Here is a 23035-nt window from a genome sequence, read left to right as displayed (position 1 = left end):
TTAGTATACATTAAGTAAAGATTTCAACAGTTTGCACCCCCATAGAAACACAAAGTGAAATATACTGTTTGAGTACTTGTTATAGCATTAAGTCTCAATGTACAGCACATTAAGGACAGAGATCCTACATGAGGAGTAAGTGCACAGTGACTCCTGTTGTTGACTTTACAAATTGACACTCCTGTTTATGGCATCAGTAATCCCCCTATGCACCAGTCATGAGTTTCCAAGGCTATGGAAGCCCCTTGAGTTCTCCAACTCTTATCTTGTTCAGACAAGGTCATATTCAAAGTGGAGGTTCTCTCCTCCCTTCAGAGAAAGGTACCTCCTTCTTTGAAGACCTGTTCTTTCCACTGGGATCTCACTCAAAGAGATCTTTCATTTAGGTTTTGTTTTTTTGTTTTTGTTTTGGTTTTTTTTTTTTTTTTTTTTTTTTTTTTTTGCCAGAGTGTCTTGGCTTTCCATGCCTGAAATACTCTCATGGGCTTTTCAGCCAGATCGGAATGCCTTTAGGGCTGATTCTGAGGCCAGAGTGCTGTTTAGGACATCCGCCATTCTATGAGTCTGCTGAGTATCTCGCTTCCCATGTTGGATCACTCTCCCCTTTATTTATTCTATCGGTTAGTATTAGCAGGTACTAGACTTGTTTATGTGCTCCCTTTGACTCTTAGTCCTTTCATTATGATCAATTATGAACTGAAATTGATCACTTGGACTAGTGAGATGGCATTGGTACGTGCCACTTTGATAGGATTAAATTGGAGTCCCCTGGTTTGTTTCTAACGCTACCATTTGGGGCAAGTCAGCTTGAGCATGTCCCAAATTGTACATCTCTTCCCTCTCTTATTCCCACTCTTACGTTTAACAGGGATCACATTTCAGTTAAATTTCAACACTTAAGAATAACTGTGTATTAATTACAGAATTAAACCAGTCATATTAAGTAGAACAGACAAAAAAAAAAAACTACTAAGAGGGATAATGTATTAAGTTGTTCATTAACAGTCAGGGCTATGCTGATCAAGTCACCATTTCTCATAGTGTCCATTTCACTTCAACAGGTTTCCTTTTTTGTGTTCAGTCAGTTGTCACCGATCAGGGCGAACATATGGTATTTGTCCCTTTGGGACTGGCTTATTTCACTCAGCATGATGTGTTCCAGATTCCCCCATTTTGTTGCAAATGACTGGATTTCGTTGTTTCTTACTGCGGTATAGTATTCTAAAGAGTACATATCCCATAATTTCTTTATCCAGTCTACCGTTGATGGGCATTTAGGTTGGTTCCAGGTCTTGGCTATTGTGAATTGTGCTGCAATATACATTAGGGTGCAGACCGCATTTTTGTTTGTCAATTTAAATTCCAAGGAGTGGGATGGCTGGGTCGAACGGTAGGGCTATATTCAGGTTTCTGAGGAATCTCCAGACTGACTTCCATAGTGGCTTGACCAGTTTGCATTCCCACCAACAGTGGGTTAGTGTCCCTTTTTCCCCACATCCTCGCCAGCATCTGTTGTTGGTAGATTTCTGTATGTGAAAATATGAGTTGCCTTTTCTAATTTGGACTCCTAGCCCAAGTCAACTCTGAGGTGAACACAAATTCTTTATACCAAATAGAGAAAAATATAAGAAACATTCATGTTCTAGAACTTCAGGTATATCTTCAATTTTTAAGATTTATTTATGTATTTGAAAAAAAAAAAAAGATACACAGAAGAGGGAGACAGAGAGAGAGAGAGAGAGAGATTTTTCATCCTCTGATTCACTCCCCAAATGGCTGCAATTGTTGTGGCTAGGCCAGACTGAAGCCAGGAACCCAGAGTTTCCTCTGGATCTCCAACATGGGTGCAGGGGTCCAAGAACCTAGGCCATCCTCCGCTGCTGTCTCAGACATATCCGCAGGGGAGCTGTATTGGAAGTGGAACAGCTGGGACAGGAACCAGGGTCCATATGGGGTGTCAGTATCACAATCTGTAACTTACCTTCTGTGCCACCTTCTTTTCAATACAGGGTCCTCTCTGTCTCTCCTGGAGACTGCAGATAGATACGTAAATAATTTAAGATTATCATCCACTGAGTGACTTTGGTCTTCAAAACTAACAGGATGCTGAACTAAATCAAATTATGTATACTTAGATTCTTGCTTTCTGAAAAGAAGATTAATGTATAATTATCTTTAATTGAAGCCACTTAGAACTGTGAATACCTTTAATATACCTTACAGATGGACTGTAGGAGTTACTGCTGAAAATTATATATAAATATATGATGTTTAAAGTGTGTCATTTGCACAGAGCAACTATGATAAACCTTTTTTTGGATTCACACAATAGAGGCAATTGTGGCTGGCTGTGGGTGGCATGAAATGAAATGAATAAGGTTATTTCAGAAACATGCCTACTCTTTAGACCATGACCCTCACCACATCTCTATTTATAGAGCAGGGAGGCTTAATCCAGAACTATGAAGAGCAACTATTTTTAGACTTCATTTTTATTCCCCTTTCTCTGTTGATCTTGTCAACAGTACTAAATATGAATGACACAGAATCTTTTAAGGCTTGTCCTTTGCAGCAAAATTGCTCACAGAGTGTTGCAATGTGAGCAGGCATAATCACTTATAATTATAATTTTTAAAAGTACTATTTAAATTATAAAACCTTTTTGACACTGTAGTGACTAAATGAACAGAATTTAAAAATACTACCCACAAGAAATAGAGTCCTTGATGTATCCTTTGGAGCATTCTTCTCTACTTGAATAAGACAACCTACAAAATCGTTTGTAGATGTTAGTAAATGGTTTCAAAAGCATGTATGTATTATATTCCAAAATAATAACTACTGCTCAAACAATTGACAATACTTTAATAGTCTGGTAAATTGCTTCAAGTTTGTTTTTTGTACTCCTTTATATGAAAAGGTTTAATGTCTCCTCAAACATAGTTGAGAGTGATTTTTAAATATTTAGGAATTTTGATGCTTTCTAACAAAAGGACTGCAAAAAACTGAGTTCAAAATTTAGTAGATAAGTTCATGGATTCTGAAATCATTCTACCTGTACTTAAATTTCAGTACAACCATTACTTAGGCACTATGCAGTACTGGAGCCTGTGTTTAACCATGTTAAAGTCTCTGCTCCTTCATCTGTAAATGTGAGTAATTATGGCACTTAAATGGTCATTTTAAAATTCAAAAGGTACTTCATGAAAAACATAGTCCTAATCTTGTCATATTATAGGCGCTGAACAAATGATATATTACCAGTGTTATTCTTTTGTAAATATAATAATTATATACCTATAATTATAGTTGCTTAAAATTTGTGAAATCACTTACCTGTTCATATTAATTGGATATTATTTAAAGGCAATTCTTCCAGGAAATATGAAAGTTCTCCCAAGTATTATATATTTCTTAATTTTAAATAATCTTGAACTGCTGTTTTTACTTTGTCAAGGTTTAAGGGTTATAGTACACAAAAGAATAAAGGAAATTCTTCTTTAGATTCAGTTCAATTTTGCAAGCACTTTGGAAAGATACCTTTGTGTAGCAGAGAATATACCAGAGATTACAGGGGGAAACAAAGATGAATAAGAAACTGTAAGCCCTTTAGGGGTTTATAATCTAGTTGAATGGATACAATAAGAACACAAGCACTATAATAATGTTAGATAGAGCAAGATTACTTCCATGAAGCTTGAAAGGAGAGATCATATCGTGCTTGCAGTTTTCTAAAAAGAATTCATGATGGAGAAAGGAAACTAGAGAGTTTAGGGTGGCATTTAAAGTTATGGTGGAGCAAACAGGGTTTGTAAAGTACCAAGAAGTTCAGAATGGTCAGTATTAGGGTACATGCAGCAGTAGTGGAAGAGGGGGTGGTTCAGGCTGTCCTTCATGGATCATAATGAGTTATACATAAACTAAGCAAGTGTCTATCTCTAAAAACTGAGTTACAGCTGAGCCCAAAACATAGATAGGGAAGCCCATCGGCCCTGAAAATTAAGGGGAGTGATTCAGAACTATAAGGAAAAGGGAAATTTGTAGGAGTTTCAGATCATATGCAATCTCTAGTTCTTGGAGCTACTGACATGTCCTCTCCTCTACAAGCCATAATGCCACACCAAGCCATCTGCAACAAACTGACCCTGTCTTGCTGCTTTGGCATTGTAAACTAGAAAAACCTATGCCCTCCAGGCCTAGGATGTGTCTGGGAAATTTATAATTCTTAGAAAATGTGGGGGGAGGAAAAAGCAAGAAATTACCTTTCAAAAACTGAGAGTTCTAATCTGAACCATGAACAGATGGAATTAACATGAGTCCCCTCCCCCAGAGACTCAAAACTACTGTCAAGCAAACTCTTTCACAAACCAGGGAGTTTGGGCTTCCAAAGGGTAAGTGCAACCCACTGAATATGAATTTATTATGATTACAAATACCATGAGCCAAAAACACCATTAGGGAAAATCAGCAAATTCAGGATCAAATTTAGCAGAAATTAAAAATAGAAAGTATGGGAAAAATTATATTTGTTTAAAATAATTTAGAGATAAGAGAAAATAGTTAAATGATGGAAGACTGTGAAAATAATTAAATAGAACTTCTAAAAGAGAAACATACTGTCATTGAAATTATTGAATAGGATAGTGAATTAGATCTAGCTGAAGACAGAATTAGTGATCTAGAAGATGAGTGTTGAAGACCTGGGCCCGATCCATCTCATGTCCATTAAGAAAAGGAGGGATTACAATAAACATTATGAGCAAAGCTGATATTTAGAGGAATTTGAAAGTGGAGATGGGAGAAGAGGTAACAGTTACTGAATGTCCACTTTTAACCTCTATCTTTAAATTAACCCATTATAACACTCATGTGGCATTTTCCCAGTTTTTCCCCACACAAATAAAATGATCCTAGAAGAAAGGTAAATAATTTGTCCACTGGTCTTGTGTGGTAAGTGATAGAACCACAATTTAAATCCAGGTCTTTTGGCTCCATCCATTTTTAGACAACATATTAGCAAGATTTCCAGAAAGAATGCTTAGTAGGTAATTGGAAAGTTTAAATTGCAATATGAAAGATATATTTCAAACTAGACTTACTACTTCTCTACCACAGAGAAAACAGCAGGTGAAAGGAAGTTATCAATATACAAACTCGATATTTGAATAATATATTTAATAGGTTATATTTTTGAGAAAGGGAATTACTAAACTTATTAGATGCCATTCAAAAATCATAGCAATAACTAAAGGGTTAAGCTAACAGACAGACAAAAGAGGAGAGCCAGAATTTATATTAAAGGCCATTAAAGTAGCTCACTAGGCTAATCCTCTGCCTGCGGTGCCAGTACCTCGGGTTCTAGTCCCAGTTGGGGCACCGGATTATGTCTCGGTTGCTTCTCTTCCAGTCCAGCTCTCTGCTGTGGCCCGGGAGGGCAGTGGAGGATGGCTCAAGTGCATGGGTCCTGTACCCGCATGGGAGACCAGGAGAAAGCACCTGGCTCCTGGCTTCATATTGGCGCAGCTCGCTGGCTGTGGTGGCCATTTGGGGGGTGAAACAATGGAAGGAAGACCTTTCTCTCTCTCTCTCTCACTGTCTAACTCTGCCTATCCAAAAAAAAAAAAAAAAAGCCAATTACATTATATCAAAGCTAAGATGAGGAAACTAATTTGGAATCATCTTCATAATCTAGAAAAGTGAGTCTAGCAGATAAGGTTGAATTTGCCTTTTTAGAAAAAGGTAGTAAAAAGGAAGCAAAAAGTAAAAAAAAAAAAATCTTTTGCAGTATGCTCACGCTGTGAAAAGAAAAATCAAGAAAGTGGAAATTGTTTTTCAATTAGTCTATGTAGAAATGCATCTTATCCAAACAGTGTTTATAATTTGTACAAATGTTATGAGTAGTCTACACCAATGTGACAACATATTACAAGGTGTTTTTCCTGGTTACTTTGTACTGACAGTGCCAGAAAGGATGCTAATTAGAGCCAATTGTGAAAGCTGATGTAGTGATCTGGGCACCTGTGTGCTAAGCGCAGGACTGAGAACAACTCATTCCACATTAGGCTGCTAAACAGCTGTCAGATGGCAGTGACGTGAATTTATTACTGACTCAGACTGGGTTTCATGCTGACCCAGATTGGGAACACTGGCTTTCCTATCTCTGATTAGTAGAGCCATCCAGTGCCTTCTGTAACTTTTTATTGCAAACAGAGAATATGTCTAAATGTTTTATTCTTCAAAATTCAAGTGAATATTATGGTGCTCTTATTTGACAAGAAGCATACGTTAGATCTGTACAAGGTAGACCCCTCACAGGCATAGGTGTTGGATGCCAGAATAATAGATGAGGGACTGACTTGAGGCAATTGGGTATTATTTACCTTGGCAACCATTGCTGCCGTCTCATGGAGAACAATTTAAGTCCTCTGCAGCTCTGAGGATCACAGATGTGAATTATATTACTAGCACAAAATTGAAGCCTGAATTTTATGACATTTTAAAGGCTATACCCTGTTAAAACTTCATTTGTCTTCAAAATGTTCTTCACTCTCCGTCTAGTGAAGTAGACACATTTTTTTAAAGATTTATTTATTTATTTGAAAGGCAGATTTAGAGAGAGGCAGAGGTAGGTAGAAGAGAGAGAGAGAAAGAGAGAGAGAGAGAGAGACAGAGAGAGAGAAAGAGCTTCCATCCGCTTGTTCACTCTCCAAATGGCCACAATGTCCAGAGCTGGACCAATCTGAAGCCAGGAGCCAGGAGCTTCTTCTGGGTCTCCCACATGGGTGCAGGGGCCCAAGGGCTTGAACTGTCTTCTGCTGCTTCCTCAGGTGCATTAGCAGGGAGCTGGATCCAAAGTGGAGCAGCCGGGACTTGAATCAGCACCCATAAGAGATGCCGGCACTGTTAGTGGTGGCATTACCTGGTAGGCCACAGCACCGGCCCTGAAGTAGACACATTTTAACCCAGAAGCTGCATTGTCTCATTATGTTGGGGAGCTTACTTATCCCATGCTATTGCTACAAGTGTTTGCAATGGGCCAAGTTAATGAATGTCCTCATTTATGAGGTAGGACAGCTTTGAAGTGAGCATTACTTAATCCTATTACCTAACAATATGAGAACAGAAGAAGCTTGAGTTGCTCCTTCACTCTATAAGTTAGATAGTCCTCTACATGTTTGGAATATATCAGTAAAGAAAATAGACAAAATATGGACAGGCAAAATTGAGCACGATGAAGTAAGGATATGATGATGGAGAATGACAAGGCTGTAATTTTAGTTAGGTAGTCAAGAAAGATCTCTCTGAGTGACAAAAAAGCCCTATGAATCTCTGTGGAAACATGTAGTCCAGGCAAAGGGGAAAACAAGCAGAAAGGCCCTGAGCCTGGCTTGTACTTAATAGGACCAGAATGCTTAACACAACAAATGAAGAAGATGTCAGAAATCTCTAGGGACGGAATCACGCAGGGTACTCAGACTGTGGTGAGGCAAGATGCTTTTATGTACATGTAGTAGCTTCTGTTAATTCTCTCCTGATTGTGTGATTTCATTTGAATTAAGAAAATGATTTTTAAGGATCTATTTATTTATTTGCAAGGAAGTTTGGCATAGAGAACAGGAGAGACAGAAAGATCTTCCATCTGCTGCTTCATTCTCAAATGGTCACAATAGCCAGATCTGTGTTAGGCTGAACAAAGAGATAGGAACTCCATCCTGATTTCCCACATACTTGTTGAGCAACATACTAGTGGCCTACATACTTGGACCAGATTCCACTGCCTTCCCAGAAGCGTTAACGGAAAGCTGGGTCAGAAGCAAAGCAGGTGTAGCTCTAAATGGCAGTCCTATAAGCAGCAGTTTAACCTACTGTGCCACTGCACTGGTCCCAAGAAAATGATTCTCAAATGTTTTTCCCATACAAGTGTATTTTTCAAATCTTAGAAGAGACAAGATAAAATGAGTCTCCAGTGTACTCACCTATATAACTAATAATCTGCAAAGCTGAAATCCGAAGCAATAGGCCATAAAACCCTTTCTGTTGTATTACACCCCAAAGGAATAGTTGGGACATAACAACTGAATACACTCTAAAAAAATTTTACTGTGTTATATGCCTAGGCTGTGAATAAGACAGGAAACTTCTCTTCAAGATACAGAAAGACTTCTGGGGCAGAAAAATAAAGTAGCAAGGCATTGTTATTCACTGTGATAAGAGGGATGCATGTATAAAGTGATACAGCAAAAGGGAATTATTAACTCTGCTTAGAAATTTAGAAAGAACAAGAGCTAAATCTGAGTGATTTTTAAATAAGAGATAATGAAAGGGAAGAAGGTAGAATAAAGCAAAAACATGAGGCCATGGAACACAGGGCCTCAACAGAAAATTGCAGGTAGTTATCAGTAATTTGGTAGTGGGGCTGGATTTCAGGGCAGTGGTACATATTATTGCAGCAACACAGCTCCTACTCTGAGGATTAGTGTCCTTATGATTATCCAAAGCTGTGTCTCTTCATGATTGAATGTGCTAACATCACTCCATAGCAACTGGCACTGAGACTAAAGAGATAAGTAAAGGCTAGATCATTTATGCATGCTCATCATTTAGGGATCAGTCTGTGGTTGATGTCTACCACTGAAGGGAGATGGAGAAAAATGAAAGAAGAAAATGGGAAGAAATAAACTGCTTGCATTCATTTCTTAAGCATAACACAAAGGAAATAAAGTATGTCTCTGAAAATGTGTATTTTACCAAAATATAATTTGGACATTTTCATAGATAAAAAAATGAAATATGGGAAATGTCAAGATAACACTTTGGAAAATATGATCTTCAGAACATTCTTACTTTTTGATTAACTCAGATGGACTGCTTTAAAGAATTTGTTAGCTTTTTTTAGAGGGAAGTTGATAATTACAATTTTTACCCTTTAATTTTTCTGTTTCAATATTTCTCTGGTATATTTGTTCTTTACTGTTTCATGATTTTTAAGTTAATTTTACCTTAGATTTAACAATGGAAGGATGAAGATTAGCCTTATAGAAAATTAATCTTTTAGTGAAACTATAATGGATCCTTGCTATGTCATTATTTCTCTTTCCTTTCCATTTTGCATCCTAGGAAATGTTTTTCTTCCCTCAGACTGTAATATAAGTAAACATGAGAATTTAAAATCACTTCTCTGGCCATTAATCTAATTTAGTTTCTGTATCTCAAGGTTTTGTTTACTTCTGACAACCAAGCAGAAACATTTTCTAGGTGTTTTTTTTTTTTTGCTTTTTTTATTTAAAATTATAAATCTATAATCATCTAGCTTTCAATCATGTCATAGCAAATTTTTAAAGTTTAGAAATAATTTCTTAAACCAAAATTTTCCTGTGACAACTTTTTTGCTGCTATATGATACATTTATTTTTAGAAGTAAGGCAAAAGTTATTAAGCTCAACATATTAATAAACAAGGATATTTTGAAATGTTTTTATTCTCCATCTCTGGTCATACCTTACGAAAAAAGAACTCATGTTTACCACATGCAAAAGTATTTTGAGGCCGGTGCCGCAGCTCAATAGGTTAATCCTCCACTTGCGGTGCCAACACACTGGGTTCTAGTCCTGGTTGGGGCGCCGGATTCTGTCCCGGTTGCCCCTCTTCCAGGCCAGCTCTCTGCTATGGCCCGGGAGTGCAGTGGAGGATGGCCCAAGTGCTTGGGCCCTGCACCCCATGGGAGACCAGGAGAAGCACCTGGCTCCTGGCTTTGGATCAGCGCGATGCACCGGCTGCAGCGCGCCGGCCGCAGCATGCCGGCAGCAGCGGCCATTGGAGGGTGAACCAAAGGTAAAAGGAAGACCTTTCTCTCTGTCTCTCTCTCTGTCCACTCTGCCTGTCAAAAAAAAAAAAAAAAGTATTTTGAAATACTTTACTCCAGTTAAAAACCTAAATTATTACACATTTTTCCCAATGTGTTGAATTATATATTCCAACCAGAAGAGACAACTCTGTCAAGCCTGAGAGAAGATATCTACTCATGAGTTTTTATCAATGAATGTTTACCCACCTGAGTGTGGGACACACACAATTTCTAATTGTGAAATCCTCCCAAATATTGCAAGTCTATTTTATAATTGTGCAATTTTAAATACAGTTGTTAGATGAAGATAAGTAGTGAAATAGTAATGAAGATTCTGATATTTATTCTCCTCTTTGACCATCACAGATTAAAGAGCACCTTGCTAAGGGACAGAGAATGCTGGCAGGTGATGGAATGTCCCAGGTAACCAAGACACTGTTGGATTTAACTCAGAGGAAAAACTTCTATGCAGGAGATCTTCTGATGTCTGTGGAAATCCTGAGAAATGTGACAGACACGTTTAAAAGGGCAAGTTATATCCCTGCATCTGATGGTGTCCAGGTAAGGGAGGCAATTCAAATATCAGTGAAAATGGAATCTGTGTTTAGCAATGCTTCCATCTTGGAGGCAGCTTGGACTGGAAAGAGAGAACATTCACTCCTAGAAGGAGGTGGCAGTGGAGGGGGTGGGGGATATCCAGGTTATGCTTAGTGTGAACTCTGGAAATGACCTCAATTCTCTTGGTAATTCTGCCCCTCAGTGTCCTCAGCCATAAAATGCACATATCACACCTCAAGGAGAAACTGAATGGGAATGTGTGAAGTGCTTTGAGCCCTCAGATAAAAGGTGTTATAGAAAATTCAAGGTGGTGTAATGGATATTTTATTCCCACATTTTATATTATCATCTTACCATAGGAGACTATGAAAAGTGCATTAAATATAATGAAAGCACATCAGCTATAACATACAAAGAAGACGGAGTTTAAGGTTTCGTTGGGAGTTTGCTATTGGGGGGGAACATTTAATTTTGAGGGACCATTGACTAAAAATATAAGAAAAATAGATAATTGTTTTGTATTGAATAATAGGGAATTCCATAACTGCTCCTAGCATTTTTTTTCTTGTTATGGAAGACTTTTAGAGCAATATCATTTGTTTCATAACGAAGTTTAAGTATTCACCCAACTTCAGTATTGCCTTTTCTATTAACAAAGCTTGTTGAAAGGCAAACAAAGCATTTTAGTACAACCTCAGTTTGCATTTTAAATTAACTCTTTTCGTGCTATAGACTAACATACACTCCTGCCAAGAATGTTGAGTTGATTTCTGCATTTCCAACATTATGTTCTTCCTGTATGTCTGCATAAAGTTCATTAAAATAGAGGTTGGCAAAACTCCCAGATCGGGTCTTTTTTTTTTAGCTTAATCTTCATTTGGAGGTTTTATTTGCATTTCAGTTGGAGGAGGCATTATTTTTATTTGTTGTTGTGGTAGTGCTGGTAGAGTTTTTGTTTGTTTGGTTTGGTTTGGTTTGAATTAACTATTGAAGGAAAGAGGAAAAGAAGGCTTTTGGAAATCATGAAATCATTCATAAATGATATTGATTTTCTGATTTGAATAGAAGTACATATATTGCTAATATATGCTTTCACTGCTGAAAGCAACTGCTGTGAGATTAGTGCAACAACCTATATAATACCAAGAATGTCCATTTTCAAAACTGTAATTGTCAAAATATATTAAGAAAGTTGAAGAGATTAACACCATTGATCGTTTTGAAGATGCTATTTTTCTTACAAAGACTGAAACAGTTTTCTAAGTAAGCCAACTATAACGTTTCCCACATTTCTGAATAATTCTATTAGCATTTACATTAAAAATAACATTTGAAGTCCTTACCAACAACTGTAAATTATAATCCCCCCAAAACCCAGACAGTGTGTTTATAGTTGAAATAGCAGGCAGGATACTGCACTAAATTATCTCTGACTCTCAAGAGTATAGGGCTTTATGTTTTAGATGCTGAAGTTCAAGCATTAATGACCACCAGGTAACAGGGATTAAGATGATGGAGTAGGGAAGGAGCTTGCTGCTCTAGTCTAGGAGTAGATAGTTTTAAAAATGTGGAAAGAGTACAGTCTCAGCGAAAAGTTAGGGAGAAAACAGCAGAGGAAACTACACAAATTGGAGGGACACAGTAGGTCTACATGGAAGGTGAAGACACAACTCAGAACTCCAGCAGCCAAGAGCTTCCGCACTAGTGTTGCAGAGTGAGATGAGACCAGATTGCAGCAGCCCAAGCCACTGGCAAAAAGCTGCAAGAAGAGCCTAGAGGGAATTCAGCTTAGAGGCCTGTGGGGGATAGTGTACCTGTCAAACTAGAGGAGAAAAAAAAGTGGGGGCATGTTTTCACTCTCCCTGATCACCCTGAAGTGGCATCCTTTAACAAGCTAAGAGAGCAGGCACCATTTTGGACATACATAACTGCTGTACCAGCTCATGTCTGTGCCCGGCAACCATCCAGCTGGAGACTCCTGAGTTTACTTGGGAGAACAGATGGGGCTGGGTGCCCATGTGGGAGGCTTGTGTGCCGGGACTGTGAAAACACTGCAGCAGCATGGGAGGAATCAGGGTGTGGCTGGGACTTTGGTCAGTCACCATGGGAGGCTCCACATGATCAGGGCTCCCTGGTTACCTGGCAAGATACATTACTGGGGAATCTGAGTTTACACTGAGGACTGCACAGATCTTTTGTGTGGTTCTTGTGGCAGAGTGGATGAATAATGTACCCACTGGGGCTAGCGCCCAGGCACTGATCTCCTTTAAGGAGAGGAGCTCAGCTGAGTCTATACCAACAGGTAAGAATAAACTTCCCCTCTGAATAAGAGAGAGAGAGAGAGAGATTGAGATTAACCATGCCAAACCTGGGTGTGTCATCTCAGACACGCCCTTCACCCTGGAGCACTGGGCAGAGCTCCTTGACCACACCCACCACACACATCTAGGTACTCCCTGAAAGCAGACACTTCTTTAATCCACACAGACATAGTCCAAACATAAAAGCCACCACAGTGAGAAAACAAAGAAACCAATGAGTATCTCCACAACTGATGAATGACAAACACACCAATTCAAGAAACAAGAATAAGGAAAACAACATGACGCTCCCAAAACAAAACAACACTTCAGTATTAGATTGTGAAAATGATGAGATTGAAGAAATACTAGAAATGGGATTCAAAACATTGATCATAGGATTACTTAGAAGTAATCAGAAGCAAGTGCACCAACTAATGAAATCTATAGATGACATGAAAGAAAATTTCTCCCACAAAATTGAGATCTTAAAGAGAAATCAAAATGAAATCTTGGAAATGAAGAATTCAATAGAAAAATAAAAAATGCAGTGGAAAGTCTTAACAACAGGCAAGAAAAAGAAATTTAAGGGATAAAAATTGGGAATGAAGAAGTCAAACTATCCCTATTTACAGATGACATAATATATATATAGAGGATCCAAAAGACTCCACCAAGAAACTATTAGAACTTATAGATGAGTTTGGTAAAATAGCAGGATATAAAATCAATACACAAAAATCAATAGCCTTTATATACACAGACAATGCCACAGCTGAGAAAGAACTTCTAACATGAAACCCATTCACAATAGCTACAAAAAATCAAATACCTTGAAATAAATTTAACCAAGGATGTCAAAGATTTCTACGATAAGGATTACAAAACATTAAGACAGAAATAGAAGAAGATGCAAAACAATGGAAAAATCTTCCATGTTCATGGATTGGGAGAATCAATACCATCAAAATTTCCATTCTTCTGAAAGCAATTTACAGATTCAGTGTGATACTAATCAAAATACAAAAGACATTCTTCAAGATCTGGAAAAAATGATGTTGAAATTCATATGGAATCACAGGAGACCTCCAATAGCTAAAGCAATCTTATACAACAAAAAGAAGGCCAGAGGCATCACAATACTAGATTTCACGACATACTACAAGGAAGTTATAATCAAAACAGCCAGGTATACCTACAGAAACAGGTGGATAAACCAATGGAACAGAATAGAAATTCCAGAAATCAATCCAAGCATCTGCAACAAACTTATATTGGACCAAGGAGCTAAAACCAATACCTGGAGCAAGGACATTCTCTTCAACAAATGGTGCTGTTAAAACTGGATTTCTACATGCAGAAGGATGAAGCAGGACCTATACCTTACACCTTACATGAAAATCCATTCAAAATGGGTTAAAGACCTAAATCTATGACCTGATACCATAAAGTTATTAGATGGTATCTCCAATGAAGAAACCTGTAAGATATTGGCACAGGCAAAAAGTTTTTGAAAAAGACCTCAGAGGTGGCCGGCGCTGTGGCTCAATAGGCTAATCCTCCACCTGCAGCGCCAGCACACCGGGTTCTAGTCCCGGTCGGGGCGCCGGATTCTGTCCCGGTTGCCCCTCTTCCAGGCCAGCTCTCTGCTGTGGCCCGGGAGTGCAGTGGAGGATGGCCCAAGTACTTGGGTCTTGTACCCACATGGGAGACCAGGATAAGCACCTGGCTCCTGGCTTCAGATCAGCACGGCCATTGGAGGGTGAACCAACGGCAAAGGAAGACTTTTCTCTCTGTCTCTCTCTCTCACTATCCACTCTGCCTGTCAAAAAAAAAAAAAAAAAGACCTCAGAGGCACAGGCTGTCAAAGCCAAAATTGGCAAATGGGATTACATTAAATTGAGAAGCTTCTGTACTGAAAAAGAAACAATCAGGAAAGTGAAGAGGAAAATGACAGAATGGGAGAAATTATTTGTAAGCTATGTAACTGATAAAGGATTAATAACCAGAATATATAAAGAGATCAAGAAACTCCACAACAACAAAACAAACAACCCAGTGAAGAAATGGGCCAAGGACTTAAACAGAAATTTTTTCAAAAGAGGAAATCCAAATGGCCAACAGAAACATGAAAAAAAAAAGTTCAAGATCACTAGCCATCAGGGAAATGCAAATCAAAACCTCAGTGAGGTTTCACCTCACCCCAGTTAGAATGGCTTTCATACAGAAATCAACAAACAACAAATTCTAGTCAGGATGTGGGAAAAAAAAAATCCTTAATCCACTGTTGGTGGGACTGTAAGCTGGAAAAACCACTATGAAAGACATTTTGGAGATACTTCAGAAATCTGAATACAGACCTATCATATGACACAACCATCCCAATCGTTGGAATTTACCCAATGAAATGAAATCAGCAAATAAGAATTATCTGCACCCCCATGTTTATTGCAGCTCAATTCACAATAGCTAATGGAATGCATTCAACCTAAATGCCCATCAACAGAAGACTAGGTAAAGAAATCATGGGATATGTACTCTATGGAATGCTACACAGTGGTAACAAAAAATGAAATCCAGTCATTTGCAACAACTTGGATTAATCTGGAAAACATCATACTTAGTGATATAATCCAGTCTGAAAGGGACAAATACCATATGTTCTCCCTGATCTGTGATAACTAATAGAGCACCTAAAAGGAAATCTGTGGAAGTAACATTGACATTTTGAGAAGCAATGACTTGAACAGCCCTTGTCTTGATTGTTGAGGAACAGTTTTTGTTTTTTCTTCTTAATGCTATTGGCTGGAGCTCTTTACTTAACATAGAGTTAATCATATATATATATATATATATACACACATACATATATATATGTATATATATAAACTCATTTTAAAATAGATCTCAGTAAAAAATAAGAGTGGGAATAAGATAAGGAGAAGGAAGTTTGTTACTGTAAAATTCTATAGTTCTTCATATATTCCTATGGACTTACCTTAAAGGGTACAGTTTAAAAACTTGTCATCGGTTTTATACCCTGCTACTTTGCCAAAATCTTCTATGAGTTCCAATAATCTCTTAGTAGAGTTCTTTGGGTCCCCTAAATAAAGAATCATATCATCTGCAAAGAGGGATAGTTTGAGTTCTTCCTTCCCAATTTGTATCGCTTTAATTTCTTTTTCTTGCCTAATAGCTCTGGCTAGAACTTCCAGAACTATATTGAATAGCAGTGGTGAGAGTGGGCATCCCTAGCGAGATACTCAGCAGACTCATAGAATGGCGGATGTCCTAAACAGCACTCTGGCCTCAGAATCAGCCCTAAAGGCATTCCGATCTGGCTGAAAAGCCCATGAGAGTATTTCAGGCATGGAAAGCCAAAACACTCAGGCAAAAAAAAAAAAAAAAAAAAAAAAAAAAAAAACACCTAAATGAAAGATCTCTGTGAATGAGATCCCAGTGGAAAGAACAGGTCTTCAAAGAAGGAGGTACCTTTCTCTGAAGGGAGGAGAGAACCTCCACTTTGACTATGATCTTGTCTAAACAAGATAAGAGTCGGAGAACTCAAGGGGCTTCCATAGTCTTGGAAACTCATGACTGAAGCATGGGGAGATTACTGAGGCCATAAACAAGAGTGTCAATTTGTAAAGTCAACAACAGGAGTCACTGTGCACTTACTCCTCATGTAAGCTCTCTGTCCTTAGCGTTCTGTACATTGAGACTTAATGCAATAACTAGTACTCAAACAGTATATTTCAGTCTGTGTTTCTATGGGGGTGCAAACTGTTGAAAGCTTTACTTAATGTATACTAAACTGATCTTCTGTAAAAAAAAAAAAAAAAAAGAAATTCTCAATTCCCAACTTGACTCTCACTGGGATTGAACATGACAATAGGTCTGATCTGATTTCATCATCATTTAAAAAATCATCTATTATTTTTCACTTTATGTTTCTGTGTGGGAGCAAACTGTTGAAATCTTTACTTAATGTATGCTAAACTGATCTTCTGTATATAAAGAGAATTGAAAATGAATTCTTGATGTGAATAGAAGGGGAGAGGGAGTGGGAGAGGGGAGGGTTGCGGGTGGGAGGGACGTTATGGGGGGGAAGTCATTGTAATCCATAAGCTGTACTTTGGAAATTTATATTCATTAAATAAAAGTTAAAAAAAAAAAAAGAGAATGGGCATCCCTGTCTGGTACCAGATCTCAGTGGAAATACTTCCAACTTTTCCCCATTCAATAGGATGTTGGCTGTGGGTTTTTCATAGATTGCTTTGATTGTATTGAGGAATGTTGCTTCCATACCCACTTTGCTTAGAGTTTTCATCATGAAAGGGTGTTGTATTTTATCAAATGGTTTCTCGGCGTCTATTAAGATAATCATATGGTTTTTCTTCTGCAATTCGTTAATGTGGTGTATCACATTGATTGTCTTGCGCACATTAAACCATCCCTGCATACCAGGGATAAATACCACTTGGTCTGGGTGGATGATCTTTCTGATGTGTTGTTGCATTCTATTGACGAGAATTTTATTGAGGATTTTTGCATCTATGTTCATCAGGGATATTGGTCTGTAATTCTCTTTCAATGCTGCATCTTTTTCCGGCTTAGGGATTAAGGTGATGCTGGCTTCAAAGAAAGAATTTGGGAGGACTCCCTCTTTTTCGATTGTTCTGAATAGTTTGAGAAGAATTGGAGTCAGTTCTTCTTTAAATGTCTGGTAGAATTCAGCAGTGAATCCATCTGGTCCTGGGCTTTTCTTTGTTTGGAGGGCCTTTATTACTGTTTCAATTTCTGTCTCAGTTATGGGTCTGTTTAGGTTTTCTGTGTCTTCCTGGTTCAATTTAGGTAGGTTGCATGTGTCCAGGAATCTATCCATTTCTGATAGGTTTCCCTGTTTGCTGGCATACAAGTCCTTGTAGTAATTGCTAGTGATTCTTTTTATTTCTGTGGTGTCTGTTGTTACATTTCCTTTTTCATCTCTGATTTTATTGATTTGGGTCTTTTCTCTTCTTTTTTTAGTTAGTTGGGCCAATGGGGTGTCAATTTTGTTTATTTTTTCAAAAAACCAGCTCCTCGTTTGGCTGATTTTTTGTAATGTTTTTTTTTGGATTCAATCCTGTTGATTTCCTCTCTGATTTGAATTATTTCTCTTCTCCTACTAGATTTGGGTCTGGTTTGCTGTAGGTTTTCTAGATCCTTGAGGTGAATTGAAAGCTCATCTATTTGGTGCCTTTCCAATTTCTTGATGTAGGCACCTATTGATATAAACTTTCCTCTTAACACTGCTTTTGCTGCATCCCATAAGTTTTGGTATGTTGTGCTGTTATCCTCATTTACTTCCAGAAAATTTTTGATTTCTCTTTTAATTTCTTCTATGACCCATTGTTCATTCAGGAGCATGTTGTTCAATCTCCATGTGTTTGTGTATGCTCTAGAGATTCCTGAGTTGCTAATTTCCAACTTCATTCCTTTATGGTCTGAGAAGCTGCATGGTATGATTCTAATTCTTTTGAATTTGCTGAGACTTGCTGTATGGCCTAGTATGTGGTCAATCCTAGAGAAGGTTTCATGTACTGCTGAGAAGAATGTAAAATCTTTAGCTGTAGGATTGAAAGTTCTGTAGATTTGTGTTAGATCCATTTGGGCTATAGTGTCATTTAAATCTACTGTATCCTTATTGATCTTCTGTCCTGTTGATCTGTCTATTTCTGAGAGTGGAGAATTGAAATCCCCCAGTACTATTGTATTGGGGTCTAAGTCTCCCTTTAAGTCCCATAACAAATCTTTTAGATAAACCGGTGCCCTATAATTAGGTGCATATACATTGATAATTGTTATATCTTCCTGTTGAATTGATCCCTTAATCATTATATAGTGTCCCTCTTTGTCTCTCTTAACAGTTTTTGTGGTAAAGTTTATGTTGTCCGATATTAAGATGGCTACGCCCGCTCTTTTTTCATTTCTGTTGGCATGGTATATCTTTTTCCAGCCTTTCACTTTCAGTCTGTATGGATCTTTGTTAGAAAGATGTGTTTCTTGTAAGCAGCAAATAGATGGGTTTTGTTCCTTAACCCAATCAGCCAGTCGGTGTCTTTTAACTGGACAGTTCAGGCCATTAATGTTCAATGTGACTAATGATAAGTGGTAACTTTGCCCTGCCATTTGCCAAAGATAAGTTCTAATATATGCTTTGAATTCACTGTGATCTTTTGCTGTGAGGTTTCCTTCCTTTACCTTCTTTCATATTGATGACCGTGTTTCTATGTGCAACACATCTTTAAGCATCTTTTGCAGGGCTGGACAAGTGGCAACAAATTCTTTCAATTTCTGTTTGCTATGAAAAGTCTTTATTTCACCTTCATTCACAAATGATAGCTTTGCAGGATATAATATTCTGGGCTGGCAGTTTTTCTCTCTTAGTACCTGGGCTATATCTCGCCATTCCCTCCTAGCTTGTAGAGTTTCTGATGAGAAGTCAGCTGTGAGTCTGATTGGAGATCCTCTGAGAGTAATCTGACATTCCTCTCTTGCACATTTTAGGATCTTTTCTTTATGTTTCACTGTGGAGAGTTTAATTACAACGTGTCGTGGTGAGGATCTCTTTTGGTCTTGTTTATTAGGGGTTCTGTGAGCTTCCTGTACTAGGATTTCTCTGTCCTTCTCCAAACCTGGGAAATTTTCTGCTAATATCTCACTAAAAAGGCCTTCTAATCCTTTCTTCCTCTCCATGCCTTCAGGAACTCCTAGAACCCGAATGTTGGGTTTTTTAATAGTATCCTGAAGATTCTCGAAAATATGTTTTAGATTTCTAATTTCCTCTTCTTTTCTTTGGTCTGACTGTATCCTTTCCTGTTTTCTGTCTTCTAAGTCCAATATTCTCTCTTCTGCTTCACCCATTCTGTTTGTAAGGCTCTCTAATGTGTTTTTCATTTGATCTATTGAATTGTTCACTTCATTATGATTTCTCATCACTATCACAGTTTCCTGTTGTACTAGTAGTTTCATTTCATTTTGATTCCTCCTTAATATTTCATTTTCACGAGAGAGATTTTCTGTCTTGTCCATGAAGGATTTCTGTAGTTCAAGAATTTGTTTTTGAGAACTTCTTAATGTTCTAATCAATTTTTTGAGGTCTGCTTCTTGCATTTTTTCTATCTCATCATTTTCATAATCTTTAATTGGGGTTTCTTTTTCATTTGGGTGCGTCACAGTGACTTCCTTGTTTTTATTACCTCGGTTTTTACGTTTGTTATTTGGCATATTGGAGATATTTGGTTTCTTCCGTGTGGTGCTTTTTCTTGTTATACTATGACTCTAGATTAAGTGGACTGTCTGTTTTTGATGGAGCCTTAGAGGCTTGAGATGGGTGTGGCCTGAGAGCTCTGTTTGGTGTACCAAAGGTGACACTCCCAGATTAGGCTTCGTAGATATCTCTCTCTCTCTCTCTCTTTCTTTTTTTGACTTCTTGGAAAACACCCCAGAAGCAAAGGCAGTCAAAGCCAAAATTAACATTTGGGATTGCATCAAATTGAGAAGTTTCTGTACTGCAAAAGAAACAGTCAGGAAAATGAAGAGACAACCGACAGAATGGAAAAATATATTTGCAAACTATGCAACTGATAAAGAGTTGATAACCAGAATCTACAAAGAAATCAAGAAACTCCACAAGATCAAAACAAACAACCCACTTAAGAGATGGGCCAAGGACTTCAATAGACATTTTATAAAAGAGGAAATCCAAATGGCCAACAGACACATGAAAAAATGTTCAAGATCACTAGCAATCAGGGAAATGCAAATCAAAACCACAATGAGGTTTCACCTCACCCCAGTTAGAATGGCTCACAATCAGAAATCTACCAACAATAGTTACTGGAGAGGATGTGGGGAAAAAGGGACACTAACCCACTGTTGGTGGGAATGCAAACTGGTAAAGCCACTATGGAAGTCAGTCTGGAGATTCCTCAGAAACCTGAATATAACCCTACCATTCAACCCAGCCATACCACTCCTTAGAATTTACCCAAAGGAAATGAAATTGGCAAACAAAAAAGCTGTCTGCACATTAATGTTTATTGCAGCTCAATTCACAATAGCTAAGACCTGGCACCAACCCAAATGCCCATCAACAGTAGACTGGATAAAGAAATTATGGGACATGTACTCTATTGAATACTATATAGCAGTCAAAAACAACGAAACCCGATCATTTGCAACAAGATGGAGGAATTTGGAAAACATCATGCTGAGTGAATTAAGCCAGTCCCAAAGGGACAAATATCATATGTTCTCCCTGATCGGCGACAACTAACTGAGCACCAAAGGGGAAACTTGTTGAGGTGAAATGGACACTTTGAGAAACAGTGACTTGATCAGCTTTTGTCCTGACGGTTGATGTACAATGTAATACTTTATCCATCTTAGTATTTTTGTTTGTTCTAGTACCATTGGTTGAACTCTGTAATTAACACACAATTATTCTTAGGTGTTTAAATTTTACTGAAAAGTGATCCCTGTTAGGAATTTGGAAAACATTATGTTGAGTGAAATAAGCCAATCCCAAAGGGACAAATACCACTTGTTCTCCTTGATAGGTGACAACTAACTGAGCACCAAAAAGGAAACCTGTTAAAGTGAAATGAACACTATGAGAAACGGTGACTTGATCAGCCCTCACCCTGACTGTTGATGAGCAACTTGAAATGTTATCCCTCTTAGTATTTTTGTTTGTTTGTTCTACTTAATACTTTTGGTTGAATACTGTAATCAATACACAATTCTTCTTAAGTGCTGAAACTTAATTGAAAAGTGATCACTGTTAAATATAAGAGTGGGAATAAGAGAGGGAGGAGATGTGCAATTCGGGACATGCTCAAGCTGACTTACCTCAAACTGGAGAGTTAGAAACATACCAGGGGATTCCAATTCAATCCCATCAAAGTGGCATGTACCAATGCCATCTCACTAGTCCCAGTGATCAATTTCTTTCACAATTGATGGTAATGATAGGACTAAGAACCAAAGGGATCACATAAACAAGACTAGTGTCTGCAAATACTAGCTGATAGAATAAAAAATGGAGAGAATGATCCAACATGGGAAGCGAGATACACAGCAGACCCATAGAGTGGCAGATGTCCTAAACAGCACTCTGGCCTCAGAATCAGCCCTTAAGGCATGCGGATCCGGCTGAAAAGCCCATGAGAGTATTTCAGGCATGGAAAGCCAAAACACTCTGGGGAAAAAAAAAAAACCTAAATGCAAGATCTTTGCGATTTAGATCCCAGTGGAAAGAACAGGTCATCAAAGAAGGAGGTACCTTTCTCTGAAGGGAGGAGAGAACTTCCACTTTGACCATGGCCTTGTCTAAATATGATCAGAGTCAGTGAACTCAGGGGGCTTCCATAGCCTTGGCAGCTCATGACTAGAGCCTAGGGTGATTACTGATGCCATAAACAAGAGTGTCAATTTGTTAAGTCAACAACAGGAGTCACTGTGCACTTACTCCTCATGTAGGATCTCTGTCCTTAGTGTGCTGTACATTGAGATTTAATGCTATAACTAGTACTCAAACAGTATTTTTCACTTTATGTTTCTGTGTGGGAGCAAACTGTTGGAATCTTTACTTAATGTATGCTAAACTGATCTTCTGTATATAAAGAGAATCGAAAATGAATCTTGATGTGAATGGAAGGGGAGAGGGAGTGGGAAAGGGGAGGGTTGCGGGTGGGAGGGACGTTATGGGGGGAAGCCATTGTTATCCATAAGCTGTACTTTAGAAATTTATATTCATTAAATAAAAGTTTAAAAAAAATAAATAAATGAAAACAAAGCTTTGAAGAAAAAAAAAAAAAAAAAAAAAAAAAAAAAAAAACCTTGTCATCGGACCCCAAATCTCATTAAGCCGAATGGTAAAAATGGTCTTAAGTGTTAAAAGTGAGTATATTAAATGTTAAAGTGATCATATAGATAGGATTAAGTGTTAAAGGGTCATATGAATAAGATCAAGTATCTGGTAATAAGAATAGAATTAAAAAGAAGAGAATGTTCCAACATGTGAAGAAGTCCACACAGCAGACTCATAGAATGACAATCACTTTATTTATTTATTTATTTATTTTTGACAGGCTGAGTGGACAGAGAGAGACAGAGAGAAAGGTCTTCCTTTTGCCGTTGGTTCACCCTCCAATGGCCGCCGCGGACGGTGCATCACGCTGATCCGAAGCCAGGAGCCAGGTGCTTCTCCTGGTCTCCCATGGGGTGCAGGGCCCAAGCACTTGGGACATCCTTCACTGCACTCCTGGGCCATAGCAGAGAGCTGGCC

At 38.1% G+C, this 23035-nt stretch overlaps 1 protein-coding gene across 8 annotated transcripts in view; it reads left to right on the top strand.

Moving 5' to 3' along the window:
* ADGRB3 (adhesion G protein-coupled receptor B3) overlaps nucleotides 1-23035 on the top strand; it is an 857936-nt gene that overhangs the window by 380894 nt on the left and 454007 nt on the right. For all 8 annotated transcript variants that reach the window (XM_017345224.4, XM_002714524.6, XM_089333072.1 and 5 more), the window contains one exon: nucleotides 10211-10405. In XM_017345224.4, coding sequence (XP_017200713.1) covers nucleotides 10211-10405 — 195 coding nt within the window. The remainder of the gene's footprint in view (nucleotides 1-10210; nucleotides 10406-23035) is intronic.

Source organism: Oryctolagus cuniculus, chromosome 5 (genome assembly GCF_051225735.1).
Source record: "Oryctolagus cuniculus isolate XC-2025 breed Fujian yellow rabbit chromosome 5, ASM5122573v1, whole genome shotgun sequence".
Taxonomy (NCBI): Eukaryota; Metazoa; Chordata; class Mammalia; order Lagomorpha; family Leporidae; genus Oryctolagus; species Oryctolagus cuniculus.
This window is presented reverse-complemented; position numbering and strand designations above follow the sequence as displayed.